This window comes from Nannobrachium achirus (assembly GCF_963921795.1).
Source record: "Nannobrachium achirus genome assembly, chromosome: 13".
Classification (NCBI taxonomy): Eukaryota; Metazoa; Chordata; class Actinopteri; order Myctophiformes; family Myctophidae; genus Nannobrachium; species Nannobrachium achirus.
In genome coordinates, this window is record NC_137833.1 from 12,942,029 (window position 1) to 12,964,926 (window position 22,898).

The following is a 22,898-nucleotide window of genomic DNA, read 5'->3' on the forward strand; positions in this document are numbered from 1 at the left end:
GAACAGGTTGTGGGGGTCCCTGCTTCATCTCTCTCTCAACTAAGGGGTCCTTGGCCTGAAAACATTGAAGACCCCTGAAGTAGGGTGTTAATTTAGGGAAAAAACACAAAAGCATGATGTGGCCCCTGGTCTGGCTATTCCGATGGCAGACCACTGAACAGCGTTTGTGCCAAGCTCGGTGCGGATCGGAGCAACGGTGTGCCTCTCACAATCAAAGTCATGCTTTCGTTGTAAAACCTCGCACACACACACGGGACGTTGAGCGAACCAGTGTTGATTTCGTCGTCTAAAACTATGACGGAAAATGTTCGTCGACTACCTTTTTTCACTGACGAAAATTAAATAAAAACAAAATAAAAACTAAGCTATGATGACTAAAACTAAGACTAAAGATATTGACAATTTTGTCAACAAATAAAAACTAGACTAAGGGCGGATAAACACTGCAGTCCGATTGATTTGAACTGTTCCTGAATACAGTTGCCTGGTCCCCGCTGGCCAGCATTCACATTGGCCAAGATTCTTCCATGCCCCAAGTACACTTCATTCAACTGTAATGGTATTCATGTGCCTCCCGGGGGCGCTGTTGACTATGGGGCTTTGGGAGATTATAGAATGTCATGTCACAGAAGAAGACTCACTTGTCAGAGTTTAGAGTGAATAATAAAGTTTGACTGTGTTCCTGACGTTATCTTGAGTTGCAATGATAACAGAACAACAATACACAACCAAAGCAGTGTGTGCTGACTGTCTTTGAAACATCACAATAATGTCTGTCATCGTTGTATAACTGTAACGTCCTTGGTATCTTAATAGTGACGTCAAGGACCAATCCTTGTTATTTTTATCCTAGCAGAAGCTTCACCATGCACTTCCTCGTTTATGGAACGACAGCTTCACATCGCAGCTCACCGTTCTTGAGGACGCACCAAACTCGAGACTACCTCCGGAGGTGGTCTCGGGGCCGACATTTCTGAGGACAGTACGCAGGCTTCACACTATCAAAACATCTTCCAAGTAGCCACGACGAGTGTGCACTCGAGACCGCAGTGTGAATCCGCCCTAAAATGTTAGGGAGGAACTAGTGGAGAAGAGATCCAGTAAAACTAAAAGACAAGTGGTTTTATGTTTGGTTGCGCTCGGGTGTTGCACTCTGAAAATACTACTAGCTCACAACCATAGACTGTAGAAAAATATGGACGATGCGAAGCCATTGGTTTCTATGCAGCGCAAATGGCCCTTTTCTACCCCTTGGAATGGGTGTCGCCATCATAGAATTGTAAAGGCATCAGAGATGCTATTGGCTGCCAACGATCACGTGCAACCGCAGGGATACATGGGAGAATGTAGTCGGAGCCTCCCGAAATACAGCACACGAAGAAGAACACAGCCGGCTGGTATCAGTTTAGTTGGCCACGCCCCCCCGCAACTTTATCATTTATTTTAAAATAAATTGGACCACATTTCGACAAAATGAATATGATGGTGATTGAAAGGCAATTTTTAACTAGCGATAGGAACCATACAGTATTCATGAAAATGTTAATTAAGGTTAGAAAACGAAAGGGGAAAATGAATGGGATCCAATGGAGAACAATTCTTTTTGCGATCGGCCGGGGGGGAAAACAGCGCAACTAGCGGCCAACCATAGGAAGTTTTAGTTCCGTATTGGGCTCATTTTAAATCGGCAGAACTATGCCCCTGCTCACAACGCTTGTGCTGCCACACCTTCAAGGCCTAGTCAACTAATCAACTGTAGATTTACCGGTAGTCAACTAAAATCTCATGGTATTGGTTGGTTCTATGATATGAATGACTCACTGGGGCCCGTATCATCACTCTCATCAGCTCTCAAGGTGGCTGTCATGCTCCCAGTGGAGGGGGAGAGGGGGGGGGGGAAGACCCCGGCTAATGTGTCACCATCCTGTCTGTTCGTTACCACACAGACCACTGGTGCAGATGGAGCCATGATGACATAATCTAATGAGGATGACAAGCCTTGTGTAATGTTACACGTCCGTTGCGTTCTGTGGCTAATATGCAGTAACCGGTGTTTACCAAACATGGGGGCGCGACCCCCTTTCGGGGTCATGTGTACCAGCTTTTATGGGTTGTGTTGCGAGTAAAATATCCAGTTTAGTTAATTTTCTTTTTCTTTTCTTTTAATTTCCTACCTCAAAAAACTAAAACAAAAAGACACTCCTGCCACTCCTGCAAACTTTGGAGGCCAATATTAGCAATACAGGATGGAATATGAAAAATACGGTTTGGACAGAGCCTGTAGGAGTAATAGAAAATAAACAAACGTGTTTGGCATAAATCGGGCTCCTGATGGCGCTATAAAAGTCAGATGTGAAAATTGCAGGGCAGAGGTTTTACCTTGCGTGCAAAGTGATCAGAATAGAACTGCGTTCATGATTTGAGGCATTTTGGGTCTCAAGTTGAAAAAAAGTTTTGGAACGCCTGATCTATCCTATAATATGTCTCGAACTCCAACAACATGATCTTCAACTGGCTTTGCATTTCAGCACAGTGCATATTTATATTACCAGTAAGACTCCCTAATTGGGAGATAAGCGACCGTCAGGTCGCATGTATACACGCAGCCTCATGGTGGCACTAGAACAGGGGCATGTGAGAAATCAGGGGCGGATGTTGTGGTTTTCCAGCCAAAGAGTGAGTGTGCAAAGTTTGGCATGGATAGGGGCAACGTTGCCAGAGATAAGAGTAGGGCCAAAAGACGGACAGTCGTTGGAGGTTTTGGTAGAAACTGCGACCTGCCAGTCGCAATTATGTCACTGATAGGCGGTTTTCTGAACTGTCCATAGCCCTCCTCTGAGACACAGAGTGAATAGACAAAAATGGCACCATGTTATAATGAGCATTAGTGAGGACCGATTATATGAAGATAAGTTGAAAATGGGTGAGGTCGTCCTTTAACATTTTAAATGAATATCCACTTTGTGTGATCATTGTGGGAGTGGTGCGGTGGGGGGGTCTGTACTGATGGTGATACTCACTCTCTGTCGATGACCAGACAGGTGACCGTCTCCGCTGCGATGACATTGGCGGTCCTGATATCCTCTCTGGAAAAGACAGGACAAAAAGGAGAACGTGTTAACATTGATTCAAAAGCCCCACTTGACCACTAAGCCCACCAAATCAAACATTATTTCATCTTTACATCAGAGAGAGAGAGAGAGAGACAGGTGGTTGGGAGGGATAAAAGGAGCCTTTGTGATGTAACCACTTCAAAAAAATCAATCTCAATAACATCACATCTAACACAATCTATGCAATCCTTAACGTGCACCACACAAGAGCGGTATTACTCTTTATCATTAATGACATCAAGTTCATCTTCAGAGGAGTCACCGAAATCGCAAGAATCCCCAGAGTCCTCAGTGTCCCAAGAGTCCATGTTTTAAACCGTAAACGCCTCTCTTTAGACAACCCTGTGACGACAACCGCCACAAAAAAGTCTTGTCGGTACCACTTCTGTTTTTAAGATTAAGACCCAAGGTGGCGAGGTTCCATATCTACAGCCCGGGGACAAGTTCTTCTTTTAATCCCCATCTTTGGAAAAAAAGAAAGAAAAAAAAGTACATATACAAACAGTATATATACATAATGTAGGTTTAACTTGAGTTTTAACTTGCAGTCTTCATGGAAGCAGCATAAAAGGAGCGTATCGCTGCTGCTGCTGCTGCTGCACTCACACCATCGTCTGACCTGCAGCACGAGGAACACATGGCGACCTATTTCACATGAGCCGAGGTGACAATCCCGGCTTATGTGGCATCTAACCTCCCTCTGTGCTTTCCCACTTCCAAACAAACACTCTGACCTCTCTCTCTCTCTCTCTCTCTCTCTCTCTCTCTCTCTGGCCCACGGGAAAAAGGTCACAGCTGTTAGCCGGACAACAGGGTTTAAGAGGAAAGGACAGGAGAGCGAAACGTCGTTGTCGGGCAGAAAACCTCTTATCTTCATTCAAATCTTCTGTGATTATTTTTTTTGTAAATCGACTGCCAACTTGATCGTCACACAAAGTGTCACCCAGATCTGCAAGCTCGTTTTGAGCTTGTATGTATCTGCTACTTTTGATTATATATATTGTATTTTTCTTGAATCCTGAAAAGTTATTGTTTTGGACAAATGAGGTTTCCCCGCGGACAGAGACGAAAAGAGAGGAAACTATACGAAAACAAGAGAGGAAAAAGCAGTGAAAGCAAAGAGAAGAAGTTCTCGACTTTAAATGTCACACTTTTATAACTGATTAACAACAGCTAGTGAGATTAATATCTGCTGTGTACAGTGTGTGTGTCCAAAAGTTTATGGAAACAGAGGCACCACAAATAGAGATGCGCCCACTCTTTAAACTCGCTCTGAGGAAGGCTGGAGGAACAAAATAAATGTGCATCGTGTGCTTGAGCCTAACATCACCTAGCGTCCGCATTTATGAAGTGTCAATGTTTACACTTCGATCGTTTCCTTGAAGAATAGTTTAGACTGTAGTTTAATTAGAAAACCCAAGGCCAAAGTAGTTAAATGTCTGAAAAAATACATTAACACGAATCCAACATAGACTGATGACAGTGCTGTCAAACAAGTCTATGAATCTATCTTTGAAATCGATGAAAATCTGCAACACAATTCTATACCACATGTGGGGGTCCCTGCTAAGGGGTCCTTGGCCTGAAAACGTTGAAGACCCCTGCCTAGCTACTTGATCATGCTAAAGCATCAAAAGTAGCAGATCTGCAAGCTGGACACCGATCCATGTCCAAATGAAAACTATAGTGTTTCTAGGTATGTTCACTTTTCCCCTCATATATCATATCGTGTCAGCTATTCCAGCAATTCTAAATCTGAGGCTAAAGCGGGATGGTTGCTGGTTTTGCGCGGATAAAGGAGGTATCAACATGGCCCCCTAGCCCCCTACTAGTGATGTATTACTAGTTCATGGTATCATAAACGCTGGCCGGGAGTCAGCTGAACGCGTGCCCAACAATCCATCACATCGCGGCGCTATGTGTAAACACGTAGCGCTGCGTGCCTGCACGTGTTAATACGTTCAGAGCCCTTGACATAAATACATAGCGCACCGCAGGTGTCCAGTCCCCCAGGTGGTCCTGTCCCACAGACATACTGCACGGGCGTTAAAACGCTTTGAGCGGATGATTAATTATTACATGTTTCAAAAGGATTTCAAAGGATTGCATATTGGATAGCAGCTAATAAGTTCGGATGCTATTCCCCGGCTGGCAGTTATTTAATCAGACTGTTGTATATCGTGTTTCCCCAAAGGGCAGATATCTAATTTATGAAAATTCGAAGGGGGGAAAAATGTCGACGGCGCACACTTGAAACACACAAGCACACAAATGTACACATACACACAAGGGAACACAAACAGAAGCACGCGCACACATGCACGCGTTTGTACGACATCAACATTTTAGGATGCTGATTGCGACCATAGGTCGCAGTTAATCTTGTCCACGTATCCGCGTATCTCTGTAGGTCACGCCTGGCACTGTGGTTCCCCAGTGTCAGGCGTCACAGGTCTATGGGTTTAACGTGACTAGACCTTTCCCGTTCGAATATATGTGCTGCAAAATATGTGCAGAGTGTGGGTTTTGGGGAAAGTAACTGTAACTGCATGGTGCATTCCTAACTGTGAGAGAGGTGTGTGTGTGCCCGGGGCTACAGATCCCATGGCCTGGAGGAACGGACCGTAACCCTGACAACAGGCTGTAGAGCTGTAGAGTGAAGAAACGCTAAGAAATCGCTAGAATTTGGGAAAAATGAAATTCGGGCTCCGTCATTGTGTGTATAATGCTAATGACCAATGCCATGTTAAATTTGAGATCAGTCGCTGAAGCGAGTGAATAGATAATGCATTTTGTGAGTGACTGACCTCATCTCTAAAATTATATGTAGGATGTCAGGGGAACCACTCTTAAAGGTGATACACCATGAAATTTCACTTTTTCTATTTTAAAACCTTTTTTGGGGTCCCACTTCTCCCATTTCTGACCATGCATTGTGTCTTTCTCTGGTTTGGGGAAGGCGGAGGTTAAAAGCATCCCACGGGTTCTCAAAACAGGCTGTCCAGATTTGCTGCCGTCGCTGACGTCATCCACGGCCGTTTTTGAAGAAAAAAAAATCTTTCAGGGGGGGGGGACATAAACAATATGACATAAATACTTTTTAAATGCATGGTGTATCACCTTTGATGTCAGATGTCATAGACATCATAGGACTTTCACATAACGAATAACTGTGTAAGCATGTTTGGGCTCTCACAGCATATCTCCATACACAGTACATGGGTCTCCATATATGGGTACCAGGGGTCTCCATATATGGGTAACTGGTCCGATATTCACTGACCAGATGGCAAAGAATTGGTGTGACCTCGCCCTTTAGGGCCCTTTGGGGCAAGGTTGCATGTCGCCCTGAGGCGTCTTACTAGTATTATGAATGCTATTTAGTGTGGTTGCCCCTGTACACTATAGTACTTGTTTGACTTTATTCCATCCGTTCATCCTAGCCTGGGATCGCTTCCAATTTCGGGCTTTTGATCCTGTCGGGAGCGGATGACGTCCTACGGCATTTTGTATTCAAAACGGACTACATTTTGTCCGGAACTAACGACCGGAATCAGTTTTAACACAGTTTTGCGCATGCGCTAACTGGGTTAAAACTGATTCCGGTCGGTAGTTCCACCAGGGCCTTGTAGTGAGGCAATGTCATCGCCACTTACTAACCATGGAGATCCAAATAAACACTCAACACACGTGCGGCGGGCCCATGTGGGCTCCACATTATAATAACAGGTACTGCCTGTAAGCTGGCATGGATCCTCCTTAAAGCGATGTCAAGGGTTTCAAGTTGGGCCTGTCAGGGCTGGGAGTGGGAGTGGGACACCTGTTTGCTACGGAGGAGGCATAGAAACAAGACCTAAAGTGCTACATGTTGTTAATGTGAACCGCTGATCTGTCAACAGCGCTCATGAAGTCACTTAACATTAACTGCCAGAGTTAATACACACATACCGCACGGATACACACATTTTAAACCTTTATTCGAATCGACAAATTACTCTAACAGGGTTGGACGGTTCATGGGCAGCTGAGGGTACAACACTACATTTAGCACCTTCTCCTCCCACACAGACAAACTGCCAAGAACAGCAGAAAACAGAGCAATATTTACATAGCCAGTTGTTTGGCTTTGCTCCTTGTCACGCCAGCGATTGTCAGGCCACTCGAGGTGAGTTTATACACATGGCCCAGGCTTCCAAGTACGAGCTGGCAGAGACAGACATCTGTACCCAAAGTCTGTACCACACACACACACGAACGCGCACGCACACACACACACACACACACACACACACGCACGCACACACACACACACACACGCGCGCGCGCACACACTTACCACCACCCATGCATGCACACAATTGTATGCTTGTGAGCACATCAACATCAGCAAATTTAAACCCTAATCCTAAGGCCGAAAATAGACATTTTGCAAGCGTGGCACATTGTGAGCATAGTAATTATAACTGAGTTCAACATCAGGCATACTACAGTATAAATCAGACATAACTCCAACCACCAACCCCATAATCCTAACCTCTAAATGGCATTAATCCTAACCTGAACAAAACTTGATCTTGTGCAGATCAGGGAATTGGTCCTCACAAGGTCTAATATAGAGGGTATGCATGTGACATCATCGACATACCCGGAAGCATGGAGGAACGCCTACTGAGTGGCAAAAAAGTACTTTCTGGCCTTGACAGCCCATATATCCAAACAGAGTGCTATCTGACTGCATTAAATGAGGTTAAACTCACTTTGCCACTCACATTGCCACTCGATTTGCCATTCACTTTACGCCTGCACATACCCTCTAACTTGTGGGGACATTAAAAGTCGCAATTACAGTGTTGTAATGTGTGCACGCACGCACGCGCTCTCACACACACACACACACACACACACACACACACACACACACACACACACACACACACACACACACACACACACACACACACACACACACACACACACACACACACACAATGCGTCGGCTATTTTCAATTGACTGAAATGTATAAGAAAGCATAGGGCTGAAGTGGTTAAAGTATGTTATTGTAACAATAACAAAAATCTACAAATAACTAGTAACTTTTCAAATAACTCTAGTGGAGTAAAAGTACAAAGATGTAATAGAGCACAAGTCAAAGTCCAATTCCAATAAGTAAAAAAAAAACTCAAAATTGTACTTAATTAAATGAACACGCACGCACGCACGCACGCACGCACGCACGCACGCACGCACGCACGCACGCACGCACGCACGGAGGAGAGCAGCTGCATGCAGTGTGTGAGCTGTCCTTGGTTACAGTGGAGGGAGTCAGGTGGTGTTCAGAGGAAGCTGCTAATTGGACAGTGATCTGATGTCCCGGTAAGGAGGGTTATCAAAATAACAGGAGGACTTGTCTCTTGGAGACTGAGGACTGAGGTTGGGTGGCAACAGAGGCTTAGGGCACTGCTTCTCAATACGTTTTCATGTCAAGGACATTGTTATTTGAACCCCGGCCTTTTCACCTCAATTTAGTCGGCATATGCCGATCGATCCCTCCCCGCACACATTTCAGTGTGTTGTCACTGTTGTCGTATCCTGCTGACCAGGGACGTGCAGAGAATGATAGAGAGGCAGGGGCTGACATTTCTAAAAGGGCCTTTTGGTGAAAATATCGAAAATAGCAGACCTCCAAGCTCACAACGCGTCGGTTAAAGAGGTTATTCCTCTTTAACTCATTTCCTGACATTTTGAATGCCATTTTTTCAGGATATCCTACCAGAGGTCTCCGTAGACTTCCATGTAATTTATAGTGCACGGATCATGCACGCCCATGCACATATCATGCACCATGTGTGTGCAGGATGTTCACAGCTTTCAAACAAAAAAATCCGATTTGAAATCCGTTCAGGCATTCATGAGAAAACAGCCATTATGTTTTACATGTTATGTAAACAAAGATGGCTGCCCTGTTTGAAATATGGGGTTGTATGGGGGTGAAACATGCAAAATCGCGATTGAAATCGTTTTTACTAGATTTAATGGGGTCCAATTTTCAAACTCGTCATTGGCAGAATGGACCCATAAATATAACTCGTCAAACTAGTCATAAGCAGTAGATGAGTTAACCTTGTGAGGGAGACGACACAAACACTACACCTGCTCTGAAGGACATAGGACAGCACACCATGTCGCCGTGCAGTGGTACCGCTACAGACAGAGGCATTGACACCCTAGGGGTCCCCTCTAGGGTGCCTCAGATACAGAGGCCCTAGGAATGTTTATTCGTTCACTCACTCACTCACTCACTCACTCACTCACTCACTCACTCACTCAAATAAATGCAATGTCTGAAATTACACATGCACAGCAAAAAAACTAAGGTAATGTGCAACTCACTCACTCACTCACTCACTCACTCACTCACTCACTCACTCACAATAAATGCAATGTCTGAAATTACACATGCACAGCAAAAAAAAAACTAAGGTAATGTGTAAACAAACAGGACATGACTTTTCAGGCAACGTTGATGGTACTGTAAAGCTCCGTCACACGAATATGTGAGGTCATAATCAAAAGCTAGCGGCATCACATGGGAGGTAAATAACGCTGCCAAGCTGTGGGCTCAAATCTGTCAACGGGTCAACAGACATTGATGAGTCAATCTGCTAAATATGGTGAACTGACTTTGAGGGCCTCTGACCAAGTTGAATTAAAGTTTACTACGCAACACAAGTTTGCACAGTACACTCTCATTGCTGTCGGGCAGAAAACCTCCTATCTCCCTATTCTAACTTTTTGTGTTTTTTTTATGAACGCAAATCGGTGTCACTTTAGATTTGAACCACTTTAACCATCATTTTATGGTTTAACTATAAAAAATAGCAGATTTAAAAGCTCACAGCGCGGCACTGAATTAGCCTGACTGCAAGCGTCAGACTCAATCACACACTTCGTTTTGGGATTGAGTCTGAGCCTGGGGACGGAGATTCTACTTCAGCGGGGGCGGGGTAAAGCCTATTGACGTCACACACACACACATACACACACACAGCCCCGTGTGTCGCCGACGGCGACGTGGCGTGACATTGCAAAAATACGTTATTTCTCATAACATATTATATGACTGCATGTTTACCTTAGTGCAAAATGGTATTAAAACGTAATGAAACGGCACTATTGTATAGTTTATTAAAAGAATTCGAGTTGAGTCTGACTCCGCCATGACAGTCTTCACGGACCAATCAGAGTCCACTAGACTCTCACGTGGGCAGAGGACACCAATCAGAGTCCACTAGTGAATCTCACGTGGGCCTACACTGCTCTGACGTGGGCAGAAGAGCTCTGTTTGGAGGGGGCTGGGACCGGAGCAGCCAAACCACGTGCCCCAAGCATACAACCCTGATTGGCCCATTCAATTCGCCCGCTCTTCAGGCGAGCCTGAAATAAAATAAAATATCTGCGGGTTCAGTCCACACTACACACCACCCACCAACAGGGGGTGGTGATGTGCGGACTGAAGTATCAGGCTAGCACTGAATGCCGCGCTACAAGCTTGTAGATCTGCTATTTATTTATTTTTTAAATCGTGAACATTTGCGCAAGTCTTAATATTTTTGACCCGATTCTATAAATGTCTTTTAAATCCTTCTTCTAAATCAGTGGTTCTCAAATCTTTTCATGTCAAGGAAGCCCAGAATTACATAATTTGGCCACAAACCCCAATGTCAAAACATGTTGTTCCAGGGACCCTTCAGAAGCAAATATTTGAGTTGCAAATGTCTGCTTTTAAAAAGATATATTCAAAAAGTGCCGCGCTGCGATCTTGTATATCTGCTATTTTTCAATAGTTAAAGCATTACATAATTCTAGGCCTAAATGGGTTTAAATGAATGCCCTACTTGATCACACTACAGTGTGACACAGAAGCATCAAAAGTAGCAGACCCGCAAGCTCGAACCGCATCGCTTCGTGCCGGGGTTTGAGCTTGCGGGTCTGATACTTTTGCTACTTTTGAATCTGAGGGACTCTGGACTAGGAAGATCTAACGCTGGAACTGGAGCCATGCCTTGGAGGATTTGATGTGGATGTGATGCTGGACTATGGTCGGTTGATGTCAGCGTTTAGTTTCACATTGACCAGGGCTTTCCAAACTCCCCAAAATAGAATTAGCCTCATCACGCAGACATACCTTGGTCATTTGTTCTCATGTTTTTTTTACTTGCAGGCTTCTGGTACCTGGTATCCTTTTTCAGGCCAAGGACCCCTTAGCTGAGACTGAGAGAGAGAGATGAAGCAGGGACCCTCTTTACATATTGTATAAAAAAAAATGTGTGATGGAGATTCTCATGGATTTCATTTACCTATACACCAAATCTATTTGCCAAAAATAGCCGATCTACAAGCTCTGGCTTTTTTGGCTGAAGTTCTCCTCAGAGTATAGGGATGCGAGGGTTCAATTGCTCATTTAAAATAATGATCCTATCACACAAGGATTTGGTGCCCCCCCCTGCAGTAACTCTGAGGACCCCCTAGGGGTCCCGGACCCCCTGCTGAAGACCCCTGGGGTTTAGACTGATGCTAGGTTCTTGGTTCACCTGTGATCCTATATAGTTTCTTGAGGCACGTGCACTGTCCCTCTACTTTCTACTGTATGCCATTATCCCATTCAGAACAGGTACACTATATTGTGTATCATTATGTTATGCTTTAACTATTGAAAAATAGCAGATATACAAGCTCACATGCAAGCTTGTAGATCTGCTATTTTAGAAAAATCGTTAAAATTTGAATTTTGACCCGATTCTATAAGTGTCTTTTGAATCCTTCTAAGATTTTTTGAAAAACCTGTGTTTCTATGTCGGCAATCTGGCCAGCCATCGTCAAAGAAAAGGTCCTTTTCACTTAACTGGGAGCTCAGTTAGTCTGTTCTTGAGAGACTACCATGTCAGTGGTTCTCAAACCTTTTCATTTGAAGGACCCCCAAAATGATATTTATTTGGCCACGGACCCCCATCTCAAAATATTTAGTTCTAGGGACCACCCAGAAGCAAAATTTGAGTTACAAACGTTCGCTTTGAAAATACATACAGTATATTCAAAGATTTGCACACATTTTCACGACTTTTTCAAAAATAGCAGATCTACAAGCTCGCAGTGCGGCACTCGGTGCCGCGCTGTGAGCTCGTATATCTGCTATTTTTCACTGGTTAAAGCATTCAATAGTTAAAGTCGCTGTAAATTGAATTGAAATTTCTAAAAACAATGACATACCATTTTCATATGTGTTTTATGGTTCTGTTTTCTCCTGACAAAGAGACCAGCAGTGGTGGAAATTGTCAGAAACTGTTACTTTTCAGGATTCAAATTCAAAGACATCAAAAGCATCAGATCTACAAGCTCCAAAACGGTTTCGAGCTTGCATGTCTTGCTTGCTACTTTTGAGTGCCGCTGTACAAGGGCGTCACACCAAGTTATGGGCCCTGGGTACAAGGATTCACTGCGGGCCCCCCATGAATGTTAACTATTGAAAAATAGCAGATATACAAGCTCACAGCGCGGCACCGAGTGCCGCGCTGCGAGCTTGTATATCTGCTATTTTTGAAAAATCGTGAAAATGTGTGCAAGAAACCTATGTCAAGGACCCCCAAGATGATATGTATTTGGCCACGGACCCCGATCTCAAAATATTTAGTTCCAGGGACCCCCAGAAGCAACATTTTAGTTAGAATTTTCGCTTAAAAAATACATATATTCAAAGATTTTCACACATTTTCACACAACTTTTCAAAAATAGCAGATCTACAAGCTCGCAGCGCGGCACTCGGTGCCGCTCTGTGAACTTGTATATCTGCTTGTATATCTGCTATTTTTCTGTGCTGCGTAAAAACAGCAGAGGGCGCTGTTTTTCCCCTTTTCTTTTGACATGGGTCCCCAGGTTTGGAGATAAGAGGTACTGTATCATAATACAGTATATCAACCCATCATCAACTAGCCCAAAGCCGGGATGGATGGTGGTTTTGTCAGGGATCAGGGGGCATTAAGTGCCCCCTGGCACCCTGCAGCCTCTGGGCACAATAATGTGTACCCGTTCTGAATGGGTTTTAAGAGGCTGTCTGTGGTTACAGGCCTCTTTATCCTCCCCAACCCACAGACAAAGACAGATATTATGTACGGTGCAGTATGTTCTATTATGGTAATATATCATCCAACATAATGTCCTTCATGTTCGCTACACATCCATTTATGGGCGCTAACACTGGCTCCTATGATAAGACTCAGTATTCTTTCACATATTCAGTGATCCTCAACCTTCTCCATTTCAGGCACCAACAGTTTGATATGCATCAGAGGCCACGTAACGCCGAAACTATAGAATATGCAATTTCCGGAGGAAGATTTATTTATTTCTTTTTTCAAAGAAGTTTAGAGAAAGTGTTAAAATTGTGTTTTTTATGTGGCCACCTCCACCTGTTCATTAAGAATACCTGGTCCTCAGGTGGGTGGTGACCCAGCTGAAGTTAGCCACACCCACAGTGTATGGCAAAAAGGGGAGGGGATGATATTATGATGTCATTAAAGTGGTGTATTCCAATTGGGCCTTTTGACAGCTTACAGGAAGAAACCAAAAATACACAGGGAAGACATATTTGCATATTATAACTACACCTGGGGGTCTATTAGAGTAATGTTAACTCTCCATAGACACACGTATACAAAACTGAAAAAGTACAACCCTATGGCACCACCTCTTTAACTGTGACAGTGTACAAATGGACTCTGAACACTCTCAAGCTCCGACCTGAAGCCATTTATTCTATTCTAGTCGCTTCTATCGCTTCACTTTGGTCGCGCAGGTCCGCGTTGGTAAAAATAATCATTTCCCGTTGGAATCAAGGCGAAACACCTGTTGATGTTGTCTGGAGACACCCCGTGTCTCCAGACAACATCAACGCTGATTGTCTGTCAGGAGTCAGGACGCGATGGGTGGAGTGGGGGGGAAACCTTCAGTTGGATTTTTCTAAGTGGGGGCAAAGATACGAGGCGACCGTTCGCGCCAACCCTTTCGGATCGTTCGCGCCGCACCCGGTCGCGCCGTACTTGGTTGCGCGTCGTCTCGTCTTTGCGTTCACTTTGTATGTGATCACGTCGCTCGAACCATCCAGGTTTGAACCCAGCTTCAGAGTTACAGATCCATCAAGGGTCAATTTGGAGGACTGTCCTCACAAGGTCAGATCACAAATGTCTTTCTCAAATCCTGCTATACTCGTGGGAACATTTGGCCCCACACACATACAGTATACAGTAGTAATACAAGTACACACATCCTGCACACACACACACACACACACACACACACACACACACACACACACACACACACACACACACACACACACACACACACACACACACACACACACACACACACACACACACACACACACACACACACATCACATCACACCCGTGAGCAGAGATGACTGTGACATTGAGCTGCTGATGGATCTACACCTCAGATAGAAGCTCACACTTCACTCTGACAGCAGGAATGTGACACGAGAGTCAATGTTTGCCAAGGTGGGACAATTAGAAAAGGGAAGGGAGCCTTTTCTTCCCTTCCTGGAACACACGCCAGTCCAAAGGGTCCATTTAGGACACCTTTAAATGTAGTTTGTTTTGGTTCAAACTTAAAAGTTTTCTTCCTCTATCATTTTAAACTTGAAGTACAAAGTTATTTTCAGTCAGTTCTAACCAAAATGGCTATAACTCAACGTTTTCCCCACAACATAATCACTAAAATATCGTCACTGTCGGGCAGAAACCTCGTATTTCCAAGTTTCAAATGTGTACGTCTTTTGATAAAGCAAAGCCCTGCTTCATCGTACAAGACTGTCGCACAAAACTAGTGATGCGAGGCGTTGTGTGCTTGTAGATCTGCTGTTTTCACTAGTTTAGTACATTTTTTAGATGACAAAATCAAAACGAACGGTTTTGGACATACAAGGTTTCCACCCGACAGCGACGATATGCTATAAATGTAAGGTGCTGGGAGTGAAAATTATAATGTGGGGGTGCCTCTGATTAAAAAAAATATTTATGGGGTGCCCTGAGACAAAAAAGTTTGGGAACCCCTGCTCTACTGTAACCTGCAAGATACCCCCCAATAAAAACTATGTTCAAATAAACTTAAAAGTTTGTTTTGTTAGAAGGTTAAAGCACTATATTCTGATAGTACTCATTGTTGCTATGGGGTGTTTGTTCAGTAACAGGAGTCTCCCTGTATCTCCAGCTCTTTCATCAACAGAATACCTTTTTGGCGGAATTTCAGCCAAACTAGGAGAGAGTGCCCATGCATGTATCAGCTTCATTTTGTTGGTGTTCTAGTTTATCCTTGTTGCTTTGTAGCAAGTACTTGTTTTCTAAGGACTCTACCCCGCCTGGGAAACAAGAGGTCCCCGGTTCCAGGCCCTCTGGTCTATGTGTGGAAGTGTCCATGAGCAAAGACACTTAACCCATTTAGGCCTAGGATTATTGAATGCTTTAACCATTGAAAAATAGCAGATATACAAGCTCACAGCGCGGCACCGAGTGCCGCGCTGCGAGCTTGTAGATCTGCTATTTTTTGAAAAATCATGATCTTTGAATATATCTATTTAAAAGCGAACATTTGTAACTCAAATATTTGCTTCTGGGGGGTCCCTGGAACAACATATTTTGAGATGGGGGTCCGTGGCTAAATACCTGTAATTTTGGGGGTCCTTGACAGGAAAAAGTTTGAGAACCACTGATTTAGAGGAAGGATTTAGAAGTCTGGTCAAAGATCGGGTCAAAGATATTCAAAGACTTGCACACATTTTCATGTTTTTTCAAAAATAGCAGATCTACAAGCTCGCAGCGCGGCACTCGGTGCCGCGCTGTGAGCTTGTATATCTGCTATTTTTCAATGGTTAAGGCATAAAATGGTGGTTAAAGTGGTTAAAATCTAACGCGACTCGGGTGCGTTCCAAGTATTTGAGTGTTAACCGCTCAGCACTTAGATTTAGAGAGAGAGATCATGACTTCCACTCAGCACTTAGATTTATTACTGGTGAAAGCTACTATACCCACCACTGTAGTGTACCCTCTATGAGAGAGTAGGTTGGCCATCCCTTGCTGAGAGAAGAAAAGGCACTGGTACCTGTTTATTTTCAAGGCTATCGATGGGAAGTTAGTAAATTACCACCCTATATCACTCTACTACTTGACTGAAAAAGAAAAATGAAAAAAAAAAAAAAAAAAATTGTACCAAACCCGCTCAAGTGACTGGCTTTCACTTGAGTTTCCACCTGTTGAGTCCGAACTAGGGAGATCTGCTTTTTGTGTTGATGCTCCTGTTTCATGGAACACTATCTACAATGCATGCTAAAAATGAATGCTCCGATATCCTATGGTCAATTTAATAACATGCTCTTAAAGCTATACTGTGTAAGTTGCTCAACTTGTGGTCAGTAGCTCTATAGCAAACCTCGGTCGCGTCCGCGTCTTTCGGCCGTTTTTCGGTTCTCACACCCCCGCGTCTGCCTCCACCTCGCCGAGATCTATCTTTTGAGGGGTCCCTGGTTGCTGTGCGTTCAGCCATTCCGGAGATACACTCCTTCACCCATGCTTCACCGTGCACCCGAGTATAGAGACACACGGGAGACTACAAATATGGCCGCCCTAGCGACCCCACTCCAAGATGCGCTGTGATTGGCCGGCAGTGTATAACCCTCGCTGTGATTGGCCGGTAGTGTGATGACGCAATTTTGCCGCGAAAACCAGTCCCCGGTAGGGATCATAGAAAACATATAAAGAGAAGGCTTTAGAAGCTGAAAATAACGGAGTGGGGGTTCTAAAACTTTAGCGATTTAACAGTTAGGACAATTTTAAGATTTGTTTTATAAAAAAAGTTACATGGTATAACTTTAAATCTCCCTACCTCAGTATGCAATTGTTTTTAACTTACTAATTCTCTATGATGTTTCATTGTATTTCTTGTTGCCGTTGTATATTTGTATGTCTTAATTGTTTGTGTGTGTGTGTGTGTGTGTGTGTGTGTGTGTGTGTGTGTGTGTGTGTGTGTGTGTGTGTGTGTGTGTGTGTAATCTTGTCAGTATTGCAAATTAGGGTGAACCTCAATGCTTTTTTCGAGAATAAATAAAGGTTTCAATCAATCAATCAACCCCAATCAAGTGCTTCCCGAGCGCTGTGCTAATAGAACTAGACCCTAGTCGTTATAGGATGGCTGATGCAGAGGGCATGCACATGATGTGCAATTATACAGTGGCAAAAAATAACCCAGCGGAGGAGTGGGGACCAAATTATTATAATAATTATAAATGTCTAACTTTAATTATCTCCATCTCTCTCTCTCTCACACACACACACACCCATGCACAAAGCAGCTTAAAAACAACCCATTATCAACAGCATCAAGACAACAGACTTTGATTTGTAAATATGTTGTTTTTCTTCCTTTCCCCCCGAGATCAAAGGCACCATCTTCAGATGGAGCCTTTGAGAGAGAGAGGGGGTGGGGGGGTGGCATGAAAAGGACGCACGCGGCTAACTTGTAATTAGAAAGCCCGGCTTGGAGAGGCGGCCCCTCTGATCAAAAGCCTACAGTTGGCCATGATGCGGGTCTGAAATTCATATTTATATGCAAGGGACATGCTTGACCATCAAAGGTATATCACTGAATGGGCCTTTCTCTTTTCTCAAGATGCCCGGAGACAATGGTTGCTCACGACCAACGGATGATGATAATCAGTGTTTACATTTACTCAAGTGCTGTACTCAAGTACATTTTTATTTTACTTTACTGGAGTATTTCCAACTTCTACTCCACTAAATCTCAGAGGCAAATACTTTTACTCCACTGCAATTATTTGAAAACTTTAGTTACTCGTTACTTTGTAGTTTTGGATTACCAGTAAGACTCCCTAATCGGGAGATAAGCGACCGTAGGTGGCTTATCTCCACAAATAGGGCAAAAAGTTGTTTTTCCAAAATCTTCCTGATCCATGTTGATGACATGAGTGTAGACATGCTGTGTAGTGATATTTGTGATTTTAGGGCAAAAACTGTAGGAGCAGTGTCCAAAAATGTGTTTAAAAATCGGCCTGAAGGTGGCGCTAGAATAGGGCCATGTGAGAAATGAGGGGTGGGGTCTCCGCGTTGCCTTGGCGGACGAATAGGTACCGGCCCCGGCTCTCCCGGACGCTCCTAGCCCGAGTTACGGCATTTTATGTGCGCTGCAGTGGCAGGGGGTCCTCCACTGGGGGCGCCACAACTTTTGCATCCGTTCTGGAGCACCAGGAGTCGGTGGTCCCCGGGAATTCCCCGTGAGCAGCCCCGTTGGGGTGGTCATTTGGTCATTTTTGCACATTTGGTCATTTTTTACATCTGGGGGTCCCCCAGGGACCCAGGGGTCCTTGGAGGTTGTAGTTTGGCAGGCAAGGAGTGTGTGTGTAAAATCTGGCATGGATCGGGTCAACGGGTGGGGAGATATAAGCAGGGAAAAAGTGTGACGTGTGACGTGTGAGCACATTTGGTCATTTTTTACATCTGGGGGTCCCCCAGGGACCTGGGGGTCCCTGGGGCTCCGGGGGTCCTTGGAGGTTGTAGTTTGGCAGTCAAGGAGTGTGTGTGCAAAATTTGGCATGGATGGGGGCAACGGTTGTGGAGATATGAGCAGGGCAAAAGTGTGACGGACTCACTGACTCACTCACTCACTGACAGACAGCCGGTGGAGGTTTTGGTAGTAAATGCGACCTACGGTCGCAATTATTACAACACATACAGTAACAACTTCAACCCGATATACATTTCAGCCATTTGAAAATAGCCGATCTACAAGCTCACAAAATTAAATGGGACATTCTGCATAACTTTCTACTTTGGGTACTTTAAGGACATTTTGATACCAATACGTTTGTGCTTTCACTCAAGTATTATTTTTTTTAACTTGTAACAGAGTATATCTACATTGCAGTATTGATACTTTACTTAAGTAAAAAAATGCCTGTACTTTTTCCACCATTGATGATAACACAGAATAATGAATAATGTCTAGCACACAAGCAGGACAGTTCTTCCCTTTCAGAGCACAGAGAATGGATGCAACGTCTCTTGGGGGTGAAGGCATGGAAATCAGCAATAACGCTTGAAGGGTGTTGTGGGGAAAAAAAGCTATTCAGAACCGCTCAAGAAGCTGTACATTTTAAATACCGTCTCTGAAGGGTGGAAACCTCATATGTAAAAAATAAAATAAAAAACTTTATTTCTCATGTCATTGTCCTATATAGCAACAGGAATTGGGTTATTTTCAACCATTGCGTTTTTTTTTCCCGTTTGCTGCATGATTAAAACACATTGGATTTGGTGTGCAAGGCTGTGTGGAATCCACACTGTGGATCCAAAAATCATAAAAAAGTCATAAAAGGAGTCAATGAGTTTTTACCGCATGCGACAAGACGCACAAATCGAACTGGGTTCGATCGGGGGGAAAAAAACGCACTGCCACGGCCACATGCCGCATGGCAAATTCGGAGCCGGTGTGCATGAGGTCATAGAGAATCATTGTTTTCTTTAAAAAAAAAAAAATCATCCGTTTTTTTCGTGAGAAAAAGATGCGTCTGTGTGCAAAGCCCTTTAGAAGGCACGGAGATGAGAGGTTTCTGCCCGACAGGCGACAGCATCGATATATTCCACACGCGCAACTCTGAACATCGCTGGCCACGGGTCTTTCACAACGCAGCGAAACCAAACCAAACGCATCGAAAAGGACACGCCGGAAGGGTCAACAACACGTATATGCATTTCGGGATGCTAAAGAATCCGGCATCAAACAGTCCAGTGAAAAAACCCAGTCAAATCGAATTACAAGCAGGGGGCCTTTGTGTGGGCTTATAAATTATTAGTTTAGTGGTCACGGTCCACCTGACATGAAAGCTCCTGTAATTAATGTGAAAGGACAGGATCTTCTTTCCCGTTTGGAATGGTAATCTCCACGCAAAGCCTGGACGGAGATCACTTGTGTGTGCCTCACATGTTGTGCCATATGCATTTTAATGGACCTGTCATGTGTCGTTGTGTGTGAGCGAGAGCATTAATCTCCTGTCATCATTAGCCTGCACATATGGGGGAGTCCAACCATCTGTCCCTCAACCACAGAACATACTGTATTACAGTTGCATGCAACAGGCGCTCACGTCAACATAGCCGATCTACAAGCCCACGACACCTCGCAGTTGGGAGGGGTTGGGATGCTTTGGGATCTTAACGATTCGCTTTTAACGGGCCCAATCCTTAACGGTTCCATTTAACGATTCCTAGGGGGTTCCAAATGGACCCCGTACAGGTCTGTAACTCTCTGAGAGTGTACAAATGGAACCAAATGGATCCCTTACAGGTCTGTAGCTCTGAGAATGTACAAATGGTCCCACATGGACCTGTAAGGATCCACTTGGCACCATTTGTAACTCTGAGAGCATACACAATGGAAATGGAATGGAATCATCTGTATCTCTGAGAGCATAGGAATGGAAATGGAATGGAACCAAATGGACAGAGTTATGGTGGTCTTTGAAATAAAAAGTTGAAGAACCACCGGTATTGTAATTGTAATTGCATAGCAGACGTGAAGTCCACATAACCAGCTCTGAAAGTGGGATAATGCTTTTTTAAAAAGTAATAATTATTCTAGAAACGGTTCCATCACATTCTTATCACACTGTCAGACCTTGACGTGGACTTCACATCTATATGCAGTCTATATGCAATATGTAATATGCAATCTATATGCACATCTGCTATGCAATTCCTGGCTCCTTGATGTTGGATCCGGTTCCTCCGGTTCCGGATCCAAACTCTCATCGCAGTGCGGTGCGTCGTGAGCTTGTAGATCGGCTATTTTCGGTGAACGACCCCTGCACTCAAGTATAAATCAGGCTTTACCTCTATAGCCGTGGTTCTCAAAGTGGATTCCACGGACACTGTGGGTTCCTTTTTGGGGGGGTTTAAATGGACCCATACACGTCTGTAACTCTGATGGCGTACAAATGAAACCACTTGTACACTGTCAGAGTTAAGGGGAGACTTTAGGAAATGTCAAAGTTGGAGAAAGACTGCTCTATAGTGTGTCACTGCATTGTAAAATAAATGAAAGCCCTGGTAACCATGATGAATACTGACTCAAGACAGCATGACGGTGAAGGAACACAAACAGGCCTGTTGTTAAAATGGTGTATTTCTTCAGTTCCAGATATATAGGGAATAAACAAGCACCCAGAGATGATGAGGACAGAGGGATGGCTGCACACAGAGCTACCACAAGATGGCACCAGCTCCATCTTTTCCTCTAAACTGGTATGTGGCCCATTAAGACCGGAGGACACGATTCTACGAAGGTCTCCTAAATCATAAAGGTTTTCTGAAAAACTTATGTTTCTATATCAGTGATGATGAAAACTTTTTATGTCAAGGACCCCTAGAATTATATGTATTTGACCGCAGACCCCCATCACAAAATATTTTGTTCCAGGGACCCGAGAAACAAAGATTTGAGTTTTTTGCACAGATTTTCGTGATTTTTCAAAAATAGCAGATCTACAAGCTCATAGCACGGCACTAAAATAATGGTTAAAGCGGTCAAAATCTAAAGTGACACAGAATCTTTCCCGGTAATAATGGGATGAGTGTATGTCTGTCTGCATGTGTGTATGTGAATGAGTCTGTCAGAGGGTGCAGGTGTGTGTGTGCGTGCATGCGTGCGTGCGAGTCACGAGTGTATGCGTGCGAGTGTGTGCGTGCGTGTGGCGGTGTGCAGGTGTTCTGGGTTTTCCATTATAGCCCTTCATTCCTCCAGAGCACTCCAGACACACGCTGGTTTCCTCTCCCCGCTCTCAAGCAGCGGCAGCAGCAGCGCGGCGGAGCCGGAGACATAACATTATCAAGCCTGGTAGACAGCCATTCAGACAACAGATTTTCATGTTTCAGAGGTGAAGTAGCCGTGGGAAACAAACCTTATCTCCTTGTGCAGTAGCGTGAGGCAGCTTGATGTGCCTGCGAGCAGCATGACATGAATATTATGTTTGTCGTAGGTAAACCCCCTCCCCCTATGAAGAACATTCATGGGGGGGGCGCACTGAATCCTTGTACCCAGGGCCCAGGATTTGGTGCGACACCCCTGGGTCTTAATCCAACCCTTGATGCTCAGTGCCAAGCAGGGAGGGATTGTGTACTGTATCTTTTTTTTTTGCTTTTGCTCCCCCCCCCCCCCCCCCCATTTACTCCCAATGTAGTCCTTATGCCAGTGTTTCTCAAACCTTTTTCTGCATGGGCACACTTTTCCTGTCCCAAGAATCCATGGGCACACCAACATAATACGGGGGTGTAAATATCGTCGCTGTCGGGGAGAAACCTTGTATCTCCAAGTTTCAAATTTGTAAGTTTCTTCGCAAAGTAAAGCCCTGCTTCATCATACAGTACAAGGCTGTCGCACAACAGTAGTGAAAACAGCAGATCTACAAGCATGCAACGCCTCGCACCGCGAGGCGTTGTGTGCTTGTAGATCTGCTGTTTTCACTAGTTTAAATCATTTTTAAAATGATAAATACAATACTGGCTTTCAAGCAGTTTCAAGGGGCACACTTGACCCTTCTCAGGGGCACACCAAAGGTACCCAGGCACAGTGGTTGAGAAACACTGCCTTATGCCAACTGCTAGTGAGGTGCCCCCACCGGGAGGTCGTAGAGCCTTCAACTCCA

The 22,898-nt window shown here is 44.3% G+C and overlaps 1 protein-coding gene across 2 annotated transcripts in view; it reads right to left on the reverse strand.

Annotated features, from left to right (window-relative positions):
- The window catches only part of LOC308297587 (cGMP-dependent protein kinase 1), a gene marked incomplete at both ends in the record, with an annotated part of 208,173 nt that overhangs the window by 31,696 nt on the left and 153,579 nt on the right, over positions 1–22,898 (reverse strand). For both annotated transcript variants that reach the window (XM_080741064.1, XM_080741063.1), the window contains one exon: positions 3,021–3,086. In XM_080741064.1, the coding sequence (XP_080597190.1) occupies positions 3,021–3,086 (66 nt within the window). The remainder of the gene's footprint in view (positions 1–3,020; positions 3,087–22,898) is intronic.